At 35.8% G+C, this 26,422-nt stretch overlaps 1 protein-coding gene across 4 annotated transcripts in view; it reads right to left on the reverse strand.

The window, feature by feature from the left end:
• The window catches only part of LOC144977189 (alanine aminotransferase 2-like), an 82,902-nt gene that overhangs the window by 37,951 nt on the left and 18,529 nt on the right, over nt 1-26,422 (reverse strand). For all 4 annotated transcript variants that reach the window (XM_078922124.1, XM_078922123.1, XM_078922125.1 and 1 more), the window contains exons 4-6: nt 19,610-19,718; nt 11,965-12,095; nt 10,968-11,084 (exon numbers count right to left, since the gene is read on the reverse strand). In XM_078922124.1, coding sequence (XP_078778250.1) covers nt 10,968-11,084; nt 11,965-12,095; nt 19,610-19,718 — 357 coding nt within the window. The remainder of the gene's footprint in view (nt 1-10,967; nt 11,085-11,964; nt 12,096-19,609; nt 19,719-26,422) is intronic.

Genomic DNA, 26,422 nt, shown 5'->3' on the forward strand with positions numbered 1-26,422 from the left:
GTAGTAGTAGTAGTAGTAGTAGTAGTAGTAGTAGTAGTAGTAGTAGTAGTAGTAGTAGTATAGTTAGTAGTAGTAGTAGTAGTAGTAGTATGTATTTGTAGGCTTCAATCTAAAAAACATTCTTACTGTGCTCCTACTGTAAGTTTTGATATGGTGTTTATCGTATTCTACTGATAAGTTGCAAATATAATTTGTCTGGTTTGAAAATGGACTCTGGTCTAAATTTCTTTATGAACTTATTTTCCTTGATGTGCTGCCCCAAATGTTTTGGTTGCAGGTAAGACTATTTTTTCAATCTGAAATACAAATTTCATTTAACTGTATTTTTAGAATTTTGTTTCACAATTAAAAAAGAAATGCGAACCTTTTTATGTATGACTATGAGGGCACCACATTATATCGTCATTGTAGACCTAGAATTTCAAGCTAGTAGTATGCTTTGACTTTTTTGAGAATTTGGTATTTAAAGATGATGGCAAAGGGTGGACATATCTTCTTTGATAAAGTTACTACCATCAGTTATTATACTTTATACTACATTAATGATGTTAAGTTTGGTTTAAGTCCTCCTCCTTTTTGCATCTAAATAGGACTGCTCTTATTAGCTAGGGGAATTAGGGACACAAAACTCCTGAATTGGGCAAATTAGTGATGAAAGCATGTTTAAATTGTGATATAGAACCACTTTCTCATTACTCCAACAGCTGAGAGATATCAGCAATTTAAATTGTGTAAAAATTAATGGTGGTGATGAAACTTGCCGCCTTCACAACGCCATTTTGCTTTGGTGTCAAAAGGTCACAGACTACGTCATCGGTACCAAGTACACATGTGCCCTGGTGCTTAAATCAAAATCAGAAGTACAACGTATCACTTATTCATAACATACAACTTATTGAATTCATTTATTTACCAAGAGAGTAACATAATTTTCTGAATTAAAAATTCACCCCATATACCGGAGCATACTCAATGTCTCAATCGTTTCTATGTTATATGTTTGTGTTGAGAATATTGGCTATTAAGCTTAACTGCTGGCCTGGTAACTTCGCAATGGTTGTGTGGCGAACCCGCGGTCTCCAGAAGTCGGTGAGAGAGAGCTCTAAAAATGACTGAGTTTGATACGAATATTTTTGTGTTCGTGGATAGCTCATACGGTAGAGTCACGCTCTCACCGGCCAGGCGGAGTTGTCGTACCAAAAGGTCGCAGGTTCAAACCCCACCACGCCTAGAAAATTTTTTATTCTCTATTGTCTTCTGGCACTTTTCTACTCACTTCATCTCTTGTTGTTACCATCATAAGTGCCTGCTCACTCACTTTTCTAATTAAAAATTCACCCCATATACCGGAGCATACTCAATGTCTCAATCGTTTCTATGTTATATGTTTGTGTTGAGAATATTGGCTATTAAGCTTAACTGCTGGCCTGGTAACTTCGCGATGGTTGTGTGGCGAACCCGCGGTCTCCAGAAGTCGGTGAGAGAGAGCTCTAAAAATGACCTGAGTTTGATACGAATATTTTTGTGTTCGTGGATAGCTCATACGGTAGAGTCACGCTCTCACCGGCCAGGCGGAGTTGTCGTACCAAAAGGTCGCAGGTTCAAACCCCACCACCGCCTAGAAAATTTTTTATTCTCTATTGTCTTCTGGCACTTTTCTACTCACTTCATCTCTTGTTGTTACCAACATAAGTGCCTGCTCCACTCACTTTTCTAATTAAAAATTCACCCCATATACCGGAGCATACTCAATGTCTCAATCGTTTCTATGTTATATGTTTGTGTGAGAATATTGGCTATTAAGCTTAACTGCTGGCCTGGTAACTTCGCGATGGTTGTGTGGCGAACTCGCGGTCTCCAGAAGTCGGTGAGAGAGAGCTCTAAAAATGACCTGAGTTTGATACGAATATTTTTGTGTTCGTGGATAGCTCATACGGTAGAGTCACGCTCTCACCGGCCAGGCGGAGTTGTCGTACCAATAAGGTCACAGGTTCAAACCACTGTTTTAATTATTCTTTTTGCTGATTTATTGCCTAGCGCATCACTATTTATGTTATGATAATGATTACGCTATTTTCGTATTGATCACTTAGACTTAGTCTTAGTTAAAGTGAAAGTAGAAAGAAAATTAAATAGAGCTTAGGACATGGTAACGTCTTCATTATTTATAATGAACATAGAGTAAAGCCATGTAATGTAGGGAGGTGAGTACTAAGTCCTGCCCTCGAGATGAGTGCATTGTTTATAGATAGTATGCAGATGACGTCACTCAGGCCTTTGTTATTGTTTTTGCCATCCGCGTTTGTGAGTTGTTCTCACTAAACTGTATTAACCAGACTATAAAAGTTCATGGTTACACAGAGTTTGTGTGTTGGTCCGTTATACTTCGGATGGCAATGTTGTGAACTCCTTGGCCAAGCGCATTCTATCTATAAAATACCATAAAAATCATTTCATGGTAGGGGGGGGGGTATACTTTTTTATTGCTGTTGTGAGTGGACATTCACACCACGTGGCATGAATGAATATTTATTTTTATATCTCACCTTGTGTAGTTTGGACCACTGATATGAAGAAGAATCATGTTCGTAATAGTAATAGTAGTAGATAAAGATTTTGTTAACAAAAATGAAGTGCTAATAGTAATAGTCTTAATGTTTTCATGATGCTACAGTTTTCAAGGTAATAACTGGTAACAAATTTAGGATTACTTTTTAAAAATTTGTTACAAATTGCGGACAAAAATTAAACAGCACGTTTTGCTAATAAATTAAAGAAATGATGTCGAGGAGAGACAACCAGAAATAAAATAGTGGAGCGACGATCAGAGACCGCAACACTATGCAGAAAGCGATGGAAACGACAGTCGTATTGTGACTAACGTTGAGATTGTAGTCAGAATGAAATAAGCGCTCACAGCTCTATGATTAAAGAGCATTGACAAAGCTATTAAAAAAGCTTTTGAGAGGTTATTGTGAAGTAAAAAATTGTTTATTTTTCTAAAAGTCGCCATTTTTTTTCATAATAAAGTATAAAGATAGACACACATTTAAGGAAGGTAGCATGTGTGCCATATTGCATGAAGATTTGAGGGAACACAATAGCTTATCCCTAACTTAATTAAAATTCCCCTCACAATTGGCATACAGCTTAAGGAGGCTGCTTGGGGGGGGGGGTGTCTTTACAGTAAATGAGTACCTAATTTAATTTTCACTGCCTCAAAGTTTCTGCAGCCCCGTGGCGCAATCCATCATCTCATAGTTCATTGGTTTACTACCTATCTGTGGTTTTAGTCGTTTGTTATTGTCTTTTTTTTTATTGTTTACTTTTTTTTGTTCTCACAAGCTAGATTTTAAAATCCTTTTTCTGTGTTGAATTTTGATTTTATTATTCGTGTCTAAGGAAAAGTTGTGGGGGATTGAAGCTTGTGTGTGTATGCATCTATAACATTATAATTTCTCTTGCTTGATACTTTCTTCATATACCCCTTTATCTCAATGTAACTTTTATTGAACCAAAAGAAAACTCTCTTTACTAGTGGAAACAAAAAAGATCTGAAAACAAAACAAAAAGAGATAAAGAGAGTAATATCTAGTTGTAGAGACAAGTACAAAAATAAAATTGAAAATTGCTTTTCTTCTGGGGATATACGGGACACATGGCGGGGGCTTAAAACTGCTGTTAACTATAATCCAAAGCCCACGATTATATCAGAAGATATCGAAATTGAAACTCTAAATAAATTTTATTCACGTTTCGACACAGCAAACAAATTTGATATTGAAAATGAAAAACATAAATTAGACAGGGCTTTGGAAGATGAAATGACTATTGAGGTCAGTGAAGAGGAAACGAGATTCGTATTTTCGAAACTAAACGAGAGGAAGGCTGCTGGGCGGATGGATTAAAAGGAAAATTATTAAAAGAATGTGCCCATCAGCTTTCCCCCATTTATACACATATTTTTAACTGGTCCCTCCAATGCGTTTCGATCCTGAAATTTGGAAAACTTCAAAAATTATTCCTGTTCCAAAAAAAGAAAAACTTGAAACTATGAACGATCTCAGACCTGTTGCATTGACTTCAATAGTTATGAAATCTTTAGAAAAACTTGTTCTTGTTAAAATTAGGAATCAGTTTATGCCATTGAGTGATAGTCATCAATTTGCTTACAAACCAGGACGTGGCGTAGAGGATGCCATTTTGCTGTTTACAAACAACATCTACAGGCATCTAGATCACGCTAGGAGCTATTGCAGATTGCTTTTTGCAGATTTTTCTTCAGCGTTCAATACAATGCAACCTCAGTTGGTTGTTCAAAAATTGACTAGTCTGAATTTAAACAAGTATATAATTGCTTGGGTGCTCGAATTTCTTACGGAGAGAGCACAATATGTTCAATTAGGACAAAACAAATCTTCTGTATAACTACAAATACTGGTGCTCCTAAAGGTTGTGTATTGTCCCTGTATTATTCACATATACACGAATGACTGTAGAAGTCAAAACCTGAGTGTACCTTTAATAAAGTTTGCAGATGACACCGCTCTTCAAGGCCTCATAACAAATGGCAACGAAGTGGCTTATAGGCAAGAAATTGATAGATTTGTGTCTTGGTGTGATGCCCACCACCTAGAGCTTAACATAAACAAGACAAAGGAGCTAGTGATTGACTTTAGGAGAGTGAAGGAACCGACAGAACCGTTAAAATTAAAGGACCAATTCGTCCAGCGAGTTCCTCACTACAAATACCTTGGTGTAACGATTGATGACAGGCTCAAGTGGGATGAACACTTGAAAATAATTAGGCATAAGATGTGCAGACAGACGTACATATTTTTATCAAACTCTCTCAATTTAGAATAGATAAAACCCTCTGCACATTATTTTATAGAGCAGTAATCGAAAGTGTTTTGTCATTTTGTATAACAGCTTGGGGAGGCAATTGCTTAGCAGTGGAAAGGAACAAAATAAATTCAAATATTAAAAAATCCATTAAACGCTATATAAATGATGTTGACGATGTAGATCTTTTATACGAGAAATTTTGTATGAATAAAATAACTAAAATATTAAATGACCACTATCATCCACTAAGACCATCACTTATTATGTCAGAAAGAAGTGGTCGCCTTTCTCTATTTCAACGAAAACAGAGAGACACCGAAAATCTTTTCTGCCGTCCAGTATTAGGCTTTTAACAACAAGCAATAATCATTTTATATAATTATTTCTCATTTTTACTTTTAAAATATAAATATTAATCTATTAATTTATTTGTTTTACAATCTTTTCAATTTTCAATTTATAGTGACAGTTTTAACTATTATACAGTGTTGAAATTATTCATATCATAAAGTGCAGCTCTGGTTATAGAGCTGCTCCTTTTTATTTTTATTTTTTTTTATATATACATCCTATTTCTATTGTATTCTTATCTTATTGTGTAAATTATAACACGTCTGTACAAAAAATTTCCTTTTTGGGATGCAATAAAGTATTATTATTATTATTATTATTATTATTATTATTATTATTATTATTATTATTATTATTACATCTTTCCTCTATTTTTTATATCCTTACAGATGTCAAGAAGGATCGTCTCAGTCGTCTTGCAAATAATTTCCTTAAGGAAGGCGCACGAGAAAAGAGCGTCGCGGTGGCAGCAGACAAACCCAGAGATGGTTGAGTTTAAAGAGTCAATCGTTTCTCATATTGAAACATTCACGTGCAGAGCCCGCCATTATGCACGTCGTGGAGCTCCTGGATGGAAGTATCTACCCAGTGACATGAATGTTGCCAAGATGCGCCAACTCTTTAATGAGCAGAATCATCGACAGGCTTCCTATGCTTTATATTATTCAATATTTTTGCTTCGGTTCAATCTGGCTTTTGGGCACCCGGCCAAGGACATATGCAGTGATTGTCTGCGATTCCGGATTCAGTTGCGCCAAGATTTACTGAAGCACAAAAGCAAGCAAAGGCAGTCGCTTTTTTGCTTCATAGGCGACGTGCCAGGAAATTTTATGACTTAATGGACAACGTTGACGATTCATTAACACTATGTTTTGATGTAATGGAGAACCTTGTTCTCCCTAAAACTTCGATTGGACAGGCGTATTATTCACGTCAGCTATATATGTATGTTTTTGCTGTCGTGCGTCATGAAGGACGAGGACAGTCTGTTCCATTAAGGAATGTTTTCCTTTATACGTGGATGGAGACACAGAATAAAAAAGACTCAAATGTCATTGCATCCGCAGTTGAGCATGCTTTAACTGGTTTCGGTGAAAGCTTTCAGGGCAGGAAAGTCAGATTATTTTCTGACTCGTGTTTTGGACAAAACAAAAATTTCAGTATGGTGTCAATGTTGCACTCATTCAGGAAACAACATATTCCAAATAGTATTATTCAATATTTTTTTCCAATTCGTGGCCACAGTTATCTGCCAGCTGACAGGGTATTCGGACGTATTGAGCAGGACATCAGGAAAAAAGCTCTTATTTTGCTGCCATCCGAATACATTGACATCTTAAAAAGACATGGCACTGTTTTTCAGTATGGAAAGGATTGGTGTGTGAAGGACTATAAAAAAGAAGTGGCGTCGTTTTTAAAGACTCAAAAGGGCTTCAGAGTGAGTGATGCCAGGGTGTTACAATTTAACAATGATAAAGTTGGCTTTAAGTCAGTGTATGAGGGACCATTTTGTGAACATTCTATTCTGAAGAAGGGGAAGCGTTGGGTTGACTTTGTCCCTGAGGTGATTGGAGATATTTCTTGTGTGAAAGAAGAAAAGAAGAAGGATGATTGCAATTTATTGGACAGTCTTGGTGTCAGTAATGATGTCAGGGCACAGTATGATAGTTGGCTCCTATCAACTTCTGTTACAGAGGATCCAGAATCTGATGAAGATTAAATTTACTGTGTTTATATAATTTTTTATTCCCTTTTCCATATCCATTGTTTTTATGAGTCTTATGCTTTGTGTCCTGTATGGTGTTTTTTTTTAATGGCTGTTTACACCAGACCATTTAATTATTCAATCAGTTTTGGTTGGCTTAAGTTTTCCTTTGGGTATTTTTGTCATATTTCATACATTTAATGCCTACTTAAAGCAGACCTGTCTGACTACATACTTAAATCTTGTGATTATGTCCCTCTCTGTGAATTGACAGAAGGTCTTTTTTTTTAATGGATTGCTATTCGACACCCGAAACTCAGGTGTATCTTTTCACCAGGTTATTCGACACCCAAGTCTCACATGCGCATGTTGAGAGTTAGCTATCCTCAACAACACGTGAATTTATCAGCACGAAAATTTTGGGTTTTGAATTACATTCCCTTTTTTAAATTGCTGTTGACACCAGGCTATTGTTTTAAATTTCATTAATCCATCAGTTTTGTTTTCTAGAGTTTTTATTTATTTTTTTTTTTGGGGGGGGGGCATTTAGCATAGTTCATACATTGTATTTTTTTTTCAATCAGTTTTTATTCCCTAAAGTTTCGCATCTTTCATGAATTGTCTATTTACTGTTGGACTTAGAATTCATACATTTTTTTGTTGCTTATTTAACTTTAAGCTGAGCTTTTGATACACCCAGTTTTAATTCAGCTTACTGGCAATGGAACTGCTTTTTCCTTATTTGCATGAAGGCAGGGATTTTTTGGCTCTTTTCTATTTTAAATAGTGGTTTGGATGTGTAGTCATGTTTTCTGCTTAACATTTTTTTTTTTGGGGGGGGGGGGGGATGTTCAGGGGTTTTGTTTGAGGAGTCCCGTATTTTTTGCAAGTACCACTCAACACGTTTGATATTGTATCATTTTTAATTTTCATTAGGATTATTTTTTTTTACTTTGGTTTGATTTTCCCCATCCTGTAGTTGATGTGGACTTTGACATGTTTTTTATCTGTTTCAAATGTTTTGATGTCATTAAATTTATAAAATATATTTTTGAGTTATTTTTGTTTTCTTTTCATGCACATTGTCTTGTGACTGCATTATGCAATAGAGAATGCTTATGCTGAAGAGGAAACTTACATTGGTGTTCTCATTTATACCCTTCTGTATCTTAATATTAAGTGGAGTGTAAGTGGATTTACTGTTAGTGTATGTTGTATTTTCAGCTTAATCAACTTCCTTTGCATTTAATTGACTGCTGGCTATATTACTTTGGTAGACTCCCAACAGAGTTATAACCAGGAGTCTGGGCTTTTGTGAGGCCTTGCACAGGTTTCGTCTTTCTATTTCTAGTAAATTGTGTTACTATTCACCTACTTTTTCCCTGGCGCTTATGACCGAAAGAGCCAGTACCCATTAAACATTCAAAACCTAACAAGTACCCTGGTGCTTATGACTGAAGGGAGTAGGAAGCATTGCAACTGTTAGGATATGACTGCTGTTTCCATCGCTTTCTGTGAGAGTGACTACGATGCGACTTGAGCTTCTCCAGAAACTCAAGTCGCATCGCAGTTACTGATCTCTTGATGGAACCGACAGTCATATCCTGACAACAGTCGTACGTTAGGTCGACTTGAAATTGGCCCTCACAGTTCACAGTTTGTGGGTTAAATTTCCTAGAGCAATATGGAACAATTAACTACAATATGTATGTTTATGATTGGTCTTGGGTTAATTTTCATCCAGTCACTGTACTTAAATGGTTATCGAAACTAGTCTGCGGGAGTTGGTCGGGTGCTACTGGTAGGCCCTCTTTTCTCCCTGATCTATCGCTACCATCTTGCTGTTCTGTGCTATATCAGACGATTTTGTGGCATTTCTTGGCTCTTGATAGGACTTTTGTTGATATTACAAAGCCCTGGCGCTTATCGGACTTAAGAGTGTTGCAAGCGCTGTTAAACATTCCAAAACAAAACAATTTCCTCCCTCTTCTTGTAGAGGGAACTTAACAGCATAAATTGCTTGCTATCATTTAGCCAGGACTCTAGTCTATGGTAGAGTACAAATTGCTGGATTAGATCCATCTAACCATTTGCTGACTCCAGAATGACAAGGGTCAGAAAAAAAACCTATGCTATGCTGTGTCAAACCAGGATGACCAATTTAGCCCTGACAAGTAATTTATATTTTGTCGCTATCTTTTGCCAATAAGCAATTTTTGTTGCCCATATTTCCTATGGCTGCTTTACCACTGTCATGAGAGTAGATTTCATCTAATGATCAAATAGCTTAGCTTGCATTCTTTGGTTAGAGAAGAAACTTCGGTGTCTGCCCCAAGGCATCAAGAATACTGAGAGTTGCCATTAGTGTGTAGGCTTATAGCACATACTCTGCTTGGGTGTAAATCTGTATTTCTGTCTTACTTACGCCAACATCTTGAGAGTGACTATATCCATTTTGATCAAAATTGGATATGTCTCACTTTGGCACAAATCTGTTGGGTGGATATGTCTCATTTTGGAGAAAAAGTGAAATTATAAATCATAACAAAGTACATTTAAAAAAAAGATAGATTTTAAAAAAAAATTATGTTCTGATGTTGAGCAAGAGGATAACTGTTTCAATTAATCAAATTATGTAATCTGCGTTGTCTACTGGTCAAAAATTTAAATGTCAAATATCTCAAAACAGGAATTTGCCTTATGTCTCACTTTGGAAACAAACTCTTCATATATGCATCTATGTTCCTGTGCATTATTATCATATTGGCAGTTGATTTTCTTGATTTATTCTTGGTTTTGTTAGTTCTGTATATTTTTTATTACCATTTCCGTTCTTCTCAAACAGTTGTGTTGGTCATAACAGTAAACTGATATCATTTATGTCATTATGTGTTAAAATAACTCATGAGGATACGATTTTATTGACCAGTAAAAACTTTTTGAACGAAAGTTCCCAATATTACGTATTCTTTATGATAAACAGATTGAAGTTTTTAGGAGTTTTCTTCAGTTTTTTATCAAGTCAGAATTTATCAGGGAAACTGGAAAACAATTATACAAATTAGACACTTTCAAGGAAGGCATTTGTCTTGCAGCAGAAAACATTTTTGTTGGAAGCTCTACGGAAGTACTTTCTAAGATGTCTCTACAGGATGCTTATTCTTTCAGGGGCACAATGTTACAAGCCTATATGTTAACAGCTGTTTACATGAAATCCATATAAGCTTTGAATAATTCATTATTGAGAATGTTTTCCTTCTTGGACAAGCAGTGACAGCTGCCATTGTACACACCTTCTGTTCATCCTAATAATTTTCATTATGAAATAATGACCATGCAGTCTGATTTGGACATTGTCTCAGAAGATGTTGAATTAAATGTCTGGTGGAGCAAGGTGTGCAAGTTGAAAAAGTATCCTTCAGTTGAAAGAATTGTGAGTGCCTGTCTGTCAGTATTCACTGGGCTAAGAGTTGAGTAATCCTTCAGTATGATGAATAATATCATCACCAAAAACCAGTCCTCACTCTTGGTCAGTACGTATGAACCTTACATGTTTGCCAAGTACCATCTTTTGGCATTGAATATCAGCACAGTTGAGCTCTACAACAGGAAAGATGCCATCAGATCTCCAGTACATGCGTCACTTGCTTATCATATGCAGACTGCTGCCTCCAGGATGTCCAGGTCAAGAAAAAGACCAGCTGAAGAATCAAAATCTGAAGCCCCTTCAACTTTTACTGCTACCTCATTCTCCACTGCCAAAGAGCAGAAGTTAGACAAATATTCCCTCCCTTTATGCTCAGACAGGCTACTTGATTTGTGAGTACTAACACTTTTCTTTTAATAAAAAGCATATTAGATTGATACATCTAACAGGATGTCTCCCAAGGTCACCGGTGGTTAAAATAAATTTTCAGACAAATTTGGAAAAAACGATTTACAGGCCTGAGAAATGTTGTGGTCATTGAATATTGAGAACAATTGTATGACACTGAGTTGGAATAGAACAATTGTGTGACTTCTGTCATGAGAGATTGTAATGGTATTCAAACAAGACACTTACTGGGAACGCATTGTATTCTGCAATTGTGGCTGTATACAGAGGGTATTGTGGGATGGGTATCATCACGCCTGCCCGATTGTCACCATCTTCTGCCGTCATCAACAGTTTCATCACATTCTAGAATAAATAAATTTTTTTGTTTATTTAGGCCTTATCAGCACCAATAAAAAGAAAGAAAATTGAATAGTAAAAACATTCTAGATATACAATTAAAAGAACTTAGATTGGGGAAATGTTTCAAATAGGAAACAGATGTAGATTTCAAGAGCACACTATCAGTGTACTTAGTTTGAGATCACCTAAAAGTCTCACACCAGCACAAGCTCCCACTAAGAGGAATACACTCAAATGTTTCCAAATCATATGTTAAAAATTTAAAAATAACAGTACATAACAGACATATGATTTACAAGGGAAAATAAATCATCTCCCAAAACTATAACTATACATGCGACTGATTCCCTCGCAGCCAAGGACTCCGGCCAGGGTCAGAACAAAACCAAGTAATCTCATTCCAAGACAAAGACAGAAAGCGATTGAAAAACAGATACAGGGGGATAGAAGACACAGCAAGTACCTCCCTGCCCACTGAGGGAGGTTGGAGATCCCACCCAGTAAATAATTTTAAATGTTTAAGAAGAAAATGGAAAAATATACAGAATGTGATTGAATTTACACTCTTGTTTGTTGTCGGTACTCTTTTTTTTTTTGCCAGCTAGGAGAGATGAACAATTCTCACCTCATTTGTGTGGTTGATAGTGCAACAAGTTTGTGGCATATCCTATGTTGCATATATATAGAGGCTGTAATTTACACCACAGTCAAAGGAGTAATGAGTGTGAAGTGTCTTACCCAAAGATGCAACTGGCCAATAAAACGTTGATAAATAAAGTCCAGACATGGTATCTTCCATGCCAACACCACCAAAATGTTTAATGACTCGAAACTGCAACTCAAAAAAATGATAAGGAAGATAAGGCTAAATCATCCAATTTACCCGAATCCCCTCACTGGCCCCAGCACAAGCAAACACATCATCTGGGTCACAGGGAAATCCATCTCTCTGTTCTATATAATTGGCAATGTCTTCTCTCAAGGCAGGAATTCCTGTACTGTCGCTGTAAGCACCTGTTAGCAAAATAACACAAACAAATGTAGATTAAACTAATTAAGAATTTCATTGTGTCTGCAGAAAATATATAAAGAAAAATAGTCACTATTTATTGCTGCAACAGCTGTAAAGTATGAGATGTTATAAAGCCCAATATCCACATGTATTCGAACGCTTTACATTTGAGCAAATTTGGATATTGGGGTCAATTGCCAACAGCAACTCTTAAAATTTTGGACGAGGTAAGACAGGACACAGCATCAACCCAAGCTCATTTAGTGTGATTAATAATCCCCTGGAGTGCACTGCCATGGTAAAAGCAACAATTTACTAATTGTACCATGCCGTTATCAGTACTGAAGTGAAATGTGCTCAAAGTTTGAATTCCTGCGTTTTTTGCCTTAATCAACCATGCACTACACGTTTGTATGATGTGTTGCATAACTAGTTAAACTTCAAAACCTCTCTTATAAGACGCATACCTTTGTTAAACTTTTTTTTTACATGGCATCTATCTTATACCTTAATGAAAGGTACACTATAAAAAATAAATCCACGATCGATGGAATTGTTTGAAATTCAAAGAATTCAATTGTTAAAGTTGCCATGATACTGGACATACAAAATTCATTCCAATCTTCACCAAGAAGATCCTTAAATCATGGTATAAAATGTTATGGACATAACAGTTGCAGTCTACTTTTTACACAAATATTCTTTTGAAGGCTATACAGATGATTATACATACGAGTATATATTTATTTTTATATCCATCCATCTATCCTGATGAGAGCTAGTGCTTGAAACAATATTGTAGAAGTTGATCATAATTATACTTGAAATGTTTTATAAATAAGTCCTTTTATCAAAAAGTTGAGCACTATTATTTCATGGGTTTTGTTTTTATAATTTATATCTATTTATGTATCTATCTCTTTACAGTATATCTATCTATCTATTTAGAGTCCAACCTGTGTAAGACAGAACCAAATGGGATTGATGTTTCTGTCTTACACAGGTTTTCATTTTTCATGAAGGGTCATAAAATGCACAGCACATGATTATAAATCCATGCCCACAAACGTGCTAAACCTTTTCTGTTTGTTGACGCACAGCTAACAATAAATCTCTATATGTATATTATTTCTTGATAGTGTACAAAAAAAATAATCTGTTTTTATGCATTTTTTGTTTGTGTGTTTGCTTTTTGGTTGGTCGGTAAGTTGGTTTGTCTTTGTTTTGTAGCTTTTGTTTTTTAACATTTTAGTTATTACACTTTATTTTAGCCTTTCCTTCTAACATTTTCTTGTCCCCTTCTCTCTTTGTTCCTGATAAGCTCAATCATTACTACTATCAGTTTGCTGGCTTGGGACTGCCTTAAGGTCATCCTTTCATGTTCAGTTTATTGTGGGTGAAAGAAAACAACGTGTTTCATATAAGACCATGTCAATCATGAAGACAATCTTTGATGGTCTAAGCTGCACAACGGTCACTGATGACAAAGCCCTGCCAAGGAACAATTTCAGAGATCATCACCATATTTCAAAATTTTGATTTCATGAGTTCTTCAGATTTTTCACCAAAGAAGAATTGGTGCCTCAGATTCTTGACCCTTCAATCACTGGTCGTTTTGAAATTGAAAGCTTACATGTCAACAGCTGTCACCTCATATTATGAGAGGATAGGATATGTGCTTAAGCTTTCAAGATGACAGTCTCAAAATTGTTAAACTCTCATTAGTGAGGCAAGGCATAGAGGTAAAAAAAACCAACAATTTCTGTATAAGTTATATTTGAAACACACAAATTATATCATCAACCTCATCTCATTGTGATTCAAAAATGCTATAAAAATCAAGAAAATTGTCCAAAATATATAAAAGAAGCTAAAATAAGCAAAAGAAATTTTCAAAGTCAAATTTACTTGTAAAACGGTTGTTTTTCAATCAATTTTTCTGAAACAAAGACTACTGTTCATTTTTCAAGCCGATTTCAACAATATGATTCTCAAATTCCTCACAATGATATTTAGTAGTTTTAGTTTTTACTAAAGCTGACATAGAAATGCTTCAAGTTTTATACATAATAGCATATAATATATGAGTCAGCCAGAATATAATGTAGCGGTTGAACAAAGAGGATGATATTTTTATTTTCTAAATGTTCTTCTCAATGCTGTATAATATGAAGTAATAATTTCAAGTCAGAAAAAATTAAGCTCAAAGTTCATCATTACAATAAGATTGATACCAAGAGTGACAAAAGTGGCCCACAAATAACGGAAATAAAATACAAACAATGACATCAAAGTAATTTTTCATTACCATAATCATAATTTTTGTCAGATTATTCCGGAATTAAGTGCAATGTCAATGGTTTCCACCAGCAATACAAAAGGACCCAAATCGCAATCGAGAGATGTAAGAATGACATTCAATTTTTTTCTCCACATTTTTACAAACACAATGCTCCTTATAATAGGGAACAAAAGTGTGATGTCAAAAAAAAAACTGGTTCCAATCTCATTGGAAGTGTAAAATCAAACTTCCGGAGAACTGAATACCTTGTGTAATTGATCATCTGGTTTCAGAGTGATGGCATCTAATTTACCAGTCTAAATGTATGCAATTCACCAATAAAGATCATCCATCCTCACTCTTTTACCCACTGTAGTCCTATGAATCTGCCTATACATCGTGCTAATAAAATAAGATATGCCACCTTATGATTCCATATGTAGCCAATTCATTATTAGTCTTCTGAAGGACTGGTTACATACACACTTCCACAGTGTGCAAGTGGAAGAGAAGAAAGTGTGATGTTAAGACTACTCTGCCACATAGGGTCAAAATTTAGAGGATGGATATAACAATGCCAACAGGTCGAATTTTCTGAAGAATGGCTATATCTAACAATTTATATTGTCACAAGTACCTAAGCACCACAATGGTTATGTACTGAGACATATCCATCATGAAATTTGATTATTATTTTTTAATTTATGGCATAATTTTGACGTCAAGTCCCTTCATGAATATGGCCAGTATACTAACTCCCCTTCTTGTATGAGTTCTGTATTTGGTTCACCTTTCAGCCAGCAATAGTTAATGACAAGCAGATCACAATCATTCTCAATAATATCTCGCATTGACCAGGCATTAAGCAACACAATTTGTAATAGTTGGTTCTCATAATTGTCATGGTTGTCAACATTGTCGGTAATGCTGCTGACATTTTTGGGTCTACTGTAGCTGTTGCTATTGTTACCATCAGGACTGCAGCAGTTCTAAGTATTGTTTTTGGTGTGCTGCCATCAATACTGTTGTTGTTACAGTCAGAGCCATTGTTGTCACCATCATCTAAGCTGTAGATGTTATTGTTGATGCTGCTGCTCTTGCAATCAATATTATTATTGTTACTGTCATTGTTATTGATGATAATGATATTGTCTTTGTTGCGGTTGACACAGGTGGTTATGTTGTCATCGTGGGTGACACTACTGTTATGTCGAATATGTATCATAATATTATTGAGTATCAGTGGCAGTGGCAGTCTGCTCACAAACAGCACGTTGTTTTTTGTGAGTTTGGTCATGACCATGTGAGGGTGTGTCACAGTGGTCTTAAATGCAGTAAAAATTGAATAAAGAGACACAACTTGCACAGCAAAATAACAACACAGCTGCACGTAAAAAAAAGTACACAGTTTACTCTCACACAGGGTTTGAAATTCAAGGAGTTTTCAAGAAGCTTTCAAGGTGAATTCTTTTTTTTAATTCAAGGATTAAAACAGGTTTTTATCCATTTGAAGTTTTTCTGCTAGTGGGGGGACAACTCAAATCCTTAACCGATGCTTCCCCAGCAGTAAAATGGCCTCAAGTTCACTTTTCTTCAACTTAACTGAAGATATCAATGCATTTGATTGAACAATAAATTTCACGGTATTCAGATACTTTTAAGTTGGTGCCATCAGCTATTATTTTTTCAAGATCGGAAATGGTGATGTGGTGGTTGTAGTAGTGGTGGTAGGGATTGGTAATGTGGTGGTGGTTGTTGTAGTAGTGGTAAGGATGGTGATGTGGTGAGGGTTGGTGTAGTATTGGAGGTAGGGATGGTGATGTGGGTGATTTAGTAGTAGTGGTGTTGGTGATGTGGTGATTTTTGTAAGAGTGGACACGCACCGTCCAGCATCCTTGTCAATCATAAAAAATAAGAAGCAGCAATCAGCAATGCTGAGTTGAAAAAGAATTTTAAAAATCGTTTTTTAGAGCAAAACCCAGAAATAATGTATCCCTTTAAAGGCAAAATTTGATCTTACTTTGACCCAACACCATATCATCATTTTCATCAGAAGAAAAGAAATGGAAATGCAATTATAGATAATTAAAGTCCCAAGTCACAATTCTCTTACTGCTCTTCTGATAAAAATGGTTTATTCTCCATTTTTAAAAATCAGCGTCGCTGTTAGGGGGTTAAAAAAATTGAGCTTTGAGCTTTATATAGTGCAATATCCACTAAATCTGCTCAAAGCGCTTTACAAGGGGTCCCTGGTCAACAGCAACATTTAACATGTAGGACGGGACAGTACGCCTGTTAGGTGATATCACAATTTTTTTGACAAAGACAACGCTCTTAACGGCCAGGTACTCATTTTACACCCGAGTACAGTGAGAGAATGTGAGTAAAGAGCCTTTTCCAAGGACTCAACTATGCGCCGAGCACGAGGCTCGAACCCAGGACCTTCCGATCCAAAAGCGAGTGTCATACCACTAGACCACATAGCTGCACAAAACACCTGCACAAGCACCAGTGTCACTCCCATGTACTACGTCATTGTTTGTTTCATCTTCACAAGCTGACTCCGTTCATCATTATCCCCCAGTAATGTAAATTATACTTTTGCTGTTAAACCGAACTGACTCATAGATAGAGGCACCAAAATAAGTGAGTGTTTGATGCAAAGCACTACACACACAAAAAATGGCTAGTAAAATATGATAGTTGGAGTTTTACTAACAATTAATTTTTTTACTTCAGGCAAAGCGAGCACTTTCAAATGTTAACAGGCTTATATGCTATGATATAGAACCTGATATTTGCAACTGCTGACCTGCGTGAATTTTACCAACCAAATTTTTATTTATCTAACTTACAGACCCATTTATCTGAACTAAATCTAACTTATCCTACCAACCAGCGGCCATCCAACCAAAATCCGACTTATCCGACTTGCCTGGGACATCCTGTGCAATAATAGTCTAGCCTGCTAGCAACAAGTGAATTAATGAGCATCTTACGTTTGTTTGTTATTAAGGTTTTTATGGCACTTGCAACACATTTAGATCATATAAGTGCCAGTATAAAGGAAGAAAATGGGATAGTCAAAAGTTCTAGAATTACAATTAAAGCAACCAAGACAAAGTAAGACAAAGGGGAACTGGTTCAAATAGGAAACAGATGTAGATTCCAAGAACACACCATCATGTACTTAGTTTGAGGTCACCTAAATGCCTCATCCTGAGTCAAGCACAGGTCCCAACTAAGAGGAACACACTCAAATGTTTACAAATCGTATAATATAATATGTTAACTAAACATAATACAATGCATAACAGAGAGATGATTTACAAGACAAAAAATATCATCTCCCAAAACTCTAACTATACATTTGACTGTTTCCTTCCCAACCAGGGCCAGGACAAAACCAAGTAATCTCATTCCAAGGCAAAAACAGAAAGCATGTTGGAAAACAGATATAGGGAGATAGATGATACAGTAAGTGCCTCCTTGCCCATTACGGGAGGTCAGGATCCCCACCAAGTGAGCATCTTACAAATTTCTTCATCTAAAAGATTGCGGATATTGAAAAACCACTTGAGTGCTATGCCAGTGACTCCAAAAGAATCCACCATACAGTCTAAGAGTAACGTTTGGTCGACCATATTGAATGCTGCACTTAAATCAAAGAGTAGTGCGACATTGCTATTGAGTTCCAAACAGGTAATCAGATCATTATGGTCCCAAAGTTATAATAGCTAGTAGATTTGGTTAGTAGTTGTAGTCGTGAAGTAGTATTAGCGGTTGTTGTATTTGTAGTAGTAGTAGTAGTAGTAGTTGTAGTTGTAGTTGTAGTAATAGTAGTAGTAGTAGTAGTAGTAGTAGTAGTAGTAGTAGTAGTAGTAGTAGTAGTAGTAGTAGTAGTAGTAGCAGTAGTAGTATTTATTGTATCAATGGTGGTGGTATCTGTAAGATCATTATAAATGTGTGTGTGTGTGTGTGGGGGGGGGGGGGAATGGGATGTGTCCTTGGGGATGCTAGCTATGGTTTAATATCGTGTTGAGTTCACATGGGGTCAAAATTCCCCTGAGATTCGATCAAGTGAGCTCCGTACATCAGCGGTAAGGAAGAAAACTGACCACTGATACACATCACCAGGGTCATATTGCTGACTGGTGCCTGTGATTCGTAATTTTGTCTTCTCAGACTTAAATCCTCAACAAACTTTTTAAGATATTAATTCTTTGAATATTCAATTATTCTATCTTTTTTACGACCATGGATGAAAATTTACAACAATTTAGACCTTTACATTCAATACGTCAAATCTACGATTTTTAAAAATCGACTTTATGAACTTGATGGACATCCTGTAAAAGTCTCATCCAGATACCAACACAGGATCCCACTAAGAGGAAGACACTCAAATATTTACAATAACAAAAATATAACGATCAGTGCATAATAGAGAAATGATTTACAAGAAAAAAAATATCACCTCCCAAAATTAACACTTTTCATTTGACTGTTTCCCTCTCAGCCAATGACCTGGGCAAGGCCCACAACAAAAGCAAGTAATCCTATTCCAAGACCAAGACAGAAAGCAACTCAGAAAGCAGATATAGAGGGATAGAAGTACACAGCAATGACCTCCTGCCCACTATGGGAGTCCTTCATTATAGGCATATCCAAATTATCTTGATCATATGCTCTATAATTCTTTGTGATTGTTGGAAAACTGAAGCAAACTGGTCATTCAGTACACTGACCTTAGTACACTGGCCTTAATTTTGGGTCGGATTGGAATGTTCCGTTGTTGTCTTTGAGTGTACCAATTCCATTTTGTCTCTATTTTAACTTTTGATAATGATCAGAGTTTTTTATTGTTGTTGCTCTCATCTTGTATTATTTCGTTAACATACTTCCTGTGGGCTCTACAGCATTCTCTTTAAGTTTCCACTTTTATCTTTTCGAAGTCTTCCTTTGCAGCTTCCGAGTTGTTTTTTTTAGCCTTTGGATACAGTTTGTTTTTCTTTTTAGCAAGTGTCTTGGTTTGCGTGTTGATCCATGGTTGGTGAATGTTAGAAGATAGATATTGCTGATAAAATCTTCACATCATGCTATAGAAACTGTGCCGATGTACTTTCGCTTGCCTTTAAAGATGTTACAATGTAACAGGAGTAGGAGGAGGAGGAAGAGTAGGAGGAGGAAAGAAGATGAAGAGTAAAAAAGAAGACGAAGAATTGATGGACATACCAACACTTTTTCCTCCACAAGATGTAAGAATTCTTTCTGCCCTCTGTTTGGCATCGTCGGGTATTGAAGGATCATCAAAAAGCTTGGAATATGTACAGACAGCTAAAACCTAAAAATAAAAAAATGTAATGCCAGTTTGTATCTTTTGTGGCAATTTCAAGAATTATAAAATTTACATTTAAATTTATTTATTCACCTCTCCAATGGATCAAGACCTTGTTGCAGTCGAAGGGCTTGCGTGCTTCAATGCAGATATTGGAAGTGGTCATGAACTCTTGATTTGTAAGTTGAAACTAAAATTGAGACCCACAAAGAAAGGACTGTCTAGAGCAAAGAAGTTTAAACATCAGTAAACTGAAAAATCCGGCTGACTGGAGCACAGGTCTTATTGTAAAACTTCCAAAAAAGGCAACCTTTCTGAATGAGGAAATTGGAGGCTTTTGGAAAGGACACAGGGATGCCACCTGGCAAAATTTTTAAAAGCCTGAAAACTTGTGTAAATGTATGACTCACACTGTGACTAAGGCTTCAAAATATCGAAGTGGAATACTGTTATTGTATAGCATAGTATGTAAATAACATACAAACAATAAAATTTTACATTAATTAATGATTTTTATAGTTATTTTTCAACATATTGACTTAAAACTGTTAAATGATTTCAGTGATATTTATGTGACATTACACCTGGATTTTAATGCCATCTAATCTGTGATATTCTTGTGGTTTTATTGATATTCACATTAACGATTTCTAACGGAGGATTTTTCTAAAATTTTAAAATTTAAGTATGGATTTTCCAAAGTCGAACATAGTTGAAAACTGCTATTTGTTTACAGCCATATTGGAAACTTTATTCACTGTGCTATATATTACAACTTTAACAACTACCGTGTACATAGATCTATTTATAATATTAATTTTATGAACAGACTCAGAGGGGGTAGACAAAAACAACACCCTATCACCACTGTCATTGGTCACCAGCCAACCCCACACCAGCTACCCCATGACCCTATTCCTTACTTAAATTAATCAACACTCATCCCCCATCCACTTTAATCACTTCAATACATACTCCTCACTGTTCTTTGTCAAATGTCAACACTGTGCATGACAGACAGTATGAAATAAAGGACCACTGTGACAACTCATAACAACAACAACAACAACTGGCACATAGTAATCATACAGTAAAAATCGGATTTCTAAATGTTATATCACGCCATAATAAAACTTAAGATATAATCGACATGATTGAAGAACACAAAATGTCTATTTTTGTCATCTGGGAAACATGGCTTGACCATTCATATGATGACGCCATTCCGAAAGCAATTACACCTGAAGGTTTTAGTGTTAAATCATTTCCATGCAAACGGAGGAAAGGTGGTGGAATTGAAATCATTTACAACTTGTCACTCTATGATAAGATATCATTCCACCATGAGGATTTTAGAAGCTTTGAGTATGCTGGATTTGCCATTCATGGAAATAATTTTTAAAAGTCGTTTCACTGTATTTACCGTCCACCATCAAGCCAACAAAACAAAGTATCAACAATGGATTATTTATCAGAGTTCGTGAATTTATATCCATACAATCCATAAACAAAAAGCTCAATATTTTTATGGGTAATTTTAACATTGATTATTTCAGAAACAAAAATGAATCTAAAGTATTTCGGGAGCTTAATGATACAAAACAACTCTATCCAACTTGTGCACCCATTATAATTGTAACAGATTAATATCATCTCTTTATAACCAGATGACGTTTATAAAGTTATCATGAAGATTGATAGATGGTTCAGAGAGCTAAATCGATAAGGGAAAGATAGAAAGAGAGAAACAGAAAGAGAAGCCCTTAGAAAGAAACAGAAAGAGAGAGAGGGACAAAGAAAGAATGAACAACAGGGAGAGTGAAAAAGAAAGAGGAAAAGAGAGAGAGAGAGAGAGAGAGAGAGAGAGAGAGAGAGAGAGAGAGAGAGAGAGAGAGAGAGAGAGAGAGATAGAGAGAGAGAGAGAAAGAGAGTAGTTTAATTGATGGGGTTGTATTTCTAATTAGGAGGAAGGTATACTAATCATCTTTTTAAACGGACCTATAACTGTACTACCACTCTTGACCAACTTACAAATAAAATCTAAGTCTCATTTACCACTCCCCCACCCTTTCCTTTTCGACCATCAATTGCCTTGTCTCACTTTTGACCTCTTCTCTCTGTTATAGACAATGGGTCATGTTCTTTGCTGAATTTGCTTGACCTTTCATCCCCTTTTGACATTATCGATCACAATCTTCTCCCGCTTTTGACACTATCGATCACAATCTTCTCTTACGTCTTGAAAATACTTATGGCATGTCTGGTGCAGCGCTTGATTGGTTTAGATCACATTTGTTTAATCGTAAACAGATTATTACGGTGGATGAATATAGATCTGAGGAAATCATTCTTGATTTTGGGGTTCCCCCAGAGTTCAGTACTTGGACCCGTTCTTTCCGTTCTGTACATTGGCCCCCTGTCAAAAATCATCAGCAGTTTCAGTCTGTCTTACCATCAATACGCTGATGATACACAGTTGTACTCCAGTATGAGAAATTTACAAGGAGTATCAGACACATTAGTGAGAATTGTATCCAAAGTGTTAAGAAATTGATGAATGAGAACAGACTGAATCTGAATGATGATAAGACGGAGGTGCTGTATGTGAGGAAGAAGAAGTGGAAAAGTGAAACAGTTTTGAAGCTGGGGGATGCTTCCATTCAAATTGTTGACAAAGTGAAAAACCTTGGCACATTCTTAGAATCTGGACTGTTGATGGAGCATCAGGTTAATAATTTGGTTAGATCTCTTTTTCCAACTAATTAAGATTGCTTCCATGTGACAGTTCATATCAGAGGATGTGACCAAACACCTGGTTATTTCCCTCATGCTATCGAAATTGGATTATTGTAATGCTCTGTTGTTTGGCCTTTCGCAATATAATCTGAGACGTCTTCAGATTGTCCAGAACAGCGCTGCCAGACTAGAATTCATGAAGCGTAGGTGTGATTCTGCCAGACCTCTGCTTCATGACCTGCATTTGCTGCCTGCTGAGAAAAGGATTAAATTCAAAGCGTGTGTTTTAGTGTATCATTGTCTTGAAAGTACTGCCCCTTCCTACCTTTCAGAACGTATTGAAAAATATTCAAAAGGCTGCCCCTTACATTCGGTCAGTGATTCCACCAAACTAGTTGTCCCTCAAATACGCAAAAATGCTGGGATGAGATCCTTTTCTCATTCGTACCCTCTGTTTGGAATGACTTACCACAGAGCATTCATGAAAAAGAATCGTTGGCTATTTTTAAACGTTCGCTAAAGACATATGTTTCGATTTTAGTAGATGATATGAGAAGCAAGATAGGCATCTGGTTTCTGTTGTATTGTGTGTGTATGTGTGTGCTTGTGTGTGCAAATGAGTATGTTTCAGCCAAAGTAATTTGTAATTCAAGCGCTATATAAATTTTCAGCATTATTATTATTATTATTATTATTATTATTATTATTATTATTATTATTATTATTATTATTATTATTATTATTATTAATATGAAGAGAGAGAGAGAGAGAGAGAGAGAGAGAGAGAGAGAGAGAGAGAGAGAGAGAGAGAGAGAGAGAGAGAGAGAGAGAGAGAGAGAGGGGGGGGGGGCTGAATGAAATATAAACAAGCTAAAATGATGTAGGAAAACATTTCAGAGGAGACTGCAAAGTTAATACTAAATAATAATATGCCCATACAATAATAAGAATAAATAAGAATAATAATGCTGAAAACTTATATAGCGAGACACCAGACTCTAAGCGCTTAAATTACAAATTACTTTGGCTGAAACATACTCATTCACACACACACACAAGCACACACACACACACACCACACACACACACACACACATACACACACACACACACAACACAAACCAGACCTATCTTACTTCTCATATCTACTAAAATCGATATATATGTTTTAAGCGTATGTTTAAAAATAGACAAAGATTCTTTTCCACGAATGCTCTCTGGTAAGGTGTTCCAAACAGAGGGTCCAAAATGAGAAAAGGATCTCATTCCAGCATTTTTCCATATTTGAGGGACAACTAGCTAAGTGGAATCACTGGTCCCACGTAAGGGGCAGGGTTTTGAATATCTTTCAAATAGTTCTGAAAGGTAGGAAGGGGCAGTACTTTCAAGACACGATACACTAAAGCACAAGCTTTGAATTAAATCCTTTTCTCAACAGGCAGGCAATGCAGGTCATGAAGCAGAGGTCTGGCAGAATCACACCTAAGCTTCATGAATACTAGTCTGGCAGCGCTGCTCTGGACAATCTGAAGACATCTCAGATTATAATGAAAAATGCCAAACAACAGAGCATTGCAATAATCCAATTTCGATAGTAAGAGGGAAACAACCAGGTGTTTGGTCACATCCTCAGATATGAACCGTCTAATGGAAGCAATCTTTTTTAGTTGGAAAAAGAGAGATCTAACCAAATTATTAACCTGATGCTCCATCGATAGTCCAGGGTTTAAGAATGTGCCAAGGTTTTTCACTTTGTCAACAATTGGAATGGAGGCATCCCCCAGCTTCAAATCTGTTTCACTTTTCCACTTCATGTTCCCCACATACAGCACCTCTGTCTTACCATCATTGAGTTTCAGTCTGTTCTCAATCATCCATTTCTCAGTGATGATACTCACAAAAAGTCAAAAAGGAGGAAAAGTCTCGGAAAAACGAAAAACTCACCTAGAACATTCTTGCACCACAGGAAAGTAGGCAGCATGACTTCTTTTGAGTACAATTTTAAAACACCCGGAGTCCAGTAAAAGGAGGAAATTTTATATATATATATATTTTTTTTAAGGGAGGTATTTTTTAAAGATTTATTATATAAAAAAAAAAAGTAAAAGGAGGAAATGAAGGAAATATCCGCGGATCGAGGATCTGAGGAGGAAAACCGAGGAAAGGAAAGAAAACCGCGGATTTCCGCGGATCCGCGGAAAAGTATCATCACTGATTTCTTAACACTTTGGATACAATTTTTACTATCAGCTGATACTTGTAAATTTCTCGTATCGGACACGCAGTACAATTGCGTATTGATGGTAAGACAGACCGAAACTTCTGATGATTTTAGACAGAGGGCCAATGTACAGAACAAAAAGAACGGGTCCAAGTAGTGAACCCTGGGGAACCCCACAATCAAAAATGATTTCCTCAGATCTATATTTATCCACCGTAATAATCTGTTTATGATTTAACAAATATGACCTAAACCAATCAAGTGCTGCACCTGACACGCCATAAGTAATTTCAAGACGTTTGAGGAGATGATTGTGATCAATAGTATCAATCCAATTCTTAGAAACTGGGCGAGTCCATTTCGATTTAATGAGAAAGGGTGGTATAGGATATCATTTGAAAATTCCTGAATTCCAGAGTATTTTCCACAATTTAGTCCATATTTAAACAATATGAATAGGGTAACAGAAAAACTTTTTTTTTTTTTGGTGTAAATGCATATTTTAAAAATGCGTTTACTCCAAAAAATGAATTTTTAAAAAATGCGTTTACTTTATTACAACCAGGCGATGTCACAAGTATCCTATCACCCCCTGCCATTAATGGGCTTGTCATGTCAACCAAATGTCTTGCGACCGGCAGCGAGCCATGTGTGTAAAAGTTGGTGATGGGAGTGGTGGAAGGGGAGAAGTTTGCTGGTAGATGAGTTGGTGTTTAGATCTCCAAAGGAAAAAGTACTTAGCTAAACGTCTAAAAATTGGAAATTATAGAGAACTCATGCAAATAATTTAACCATTATTTAATATTATTATTATTATTGTTATTATTATTATTATTATTATTATTATTATTATTATTATTATTATTATTATTATTATTATTATTATTATTATTATTATTATTATTATTATTATTATTGTTATTAATATTATTATTATTAATAATAATATTATTATTATTAATAATAATATTATTATTATTAATAATAATATTATTATTATTACTATTATTATTATTATCATTATTATTATTATTATTATTATTATTATTATTATTAATATTATTATTATTATTATTATTATTATTATTATTATTAATATTATTATTATTATTTTAATTTTTATTTCTACCAGTTCTATAAATGGTACGAAGTGAACTCATATGCTAGCATGAGGATAGATTGGCCACTTTTCTAATTGTATGCATTTTTATCAAAGGATACATTACAACTGGAGAAGCCAGAGGAACCGGTCAAATTGCCAAAAAGCCGGATTTCCAGCTAAAACCGGAAAAGTAGCATCCCTGAGGACAGTCTTGCTCTGACCATATTTTCTCATTAAGGCAAATCATTGAACAGATCAATGAATGGACACGGCTGTTCGTTTTACCACATATCGTTCCTTTTAGTTTTCATGCTACCTGCGTGATTCATCACGCCGCACAGTGCCAGACCAGGGGTCAGCGAGGTTAAAGTCACTGCCGGCGAACAAACGTAATGAGTGACTTATGATTGTTCTTTTCCCTCATTTTCTCTCCATTGTTACACGTCATCTAATATACCCACAGACATAGAATAAAAAGAATTGTAAATTCTAACCACAACTCCATTAACTGTTAAAATTGCTAGGTCATGCGATTATTATAACACATAGTTTAGTTTCGTTTCGTAGAGTGGCTCGACTGAGTACCAGTGATTGGCATACGTAATTTTTAATTTAATTACTGCGAAATGTTCGTCAAAGATAATTTGCTTA

This window comes from Berghia stephanieae, chromosome 7 (genome assembly GCF_034508935.2).
Source record: "Berghia stephanieae isolate SIO BIC M18660-M18661 chromosome 7, UCSD_Bste_1.3, whole genome shotgun sequence".
Taxonomy (NCBI): Eukaryota; Metazoa; Mollusca; class Gastropoda; order Nudibranchia; family Aeolidiidae; genus Berghia; species Berghia stephanieae.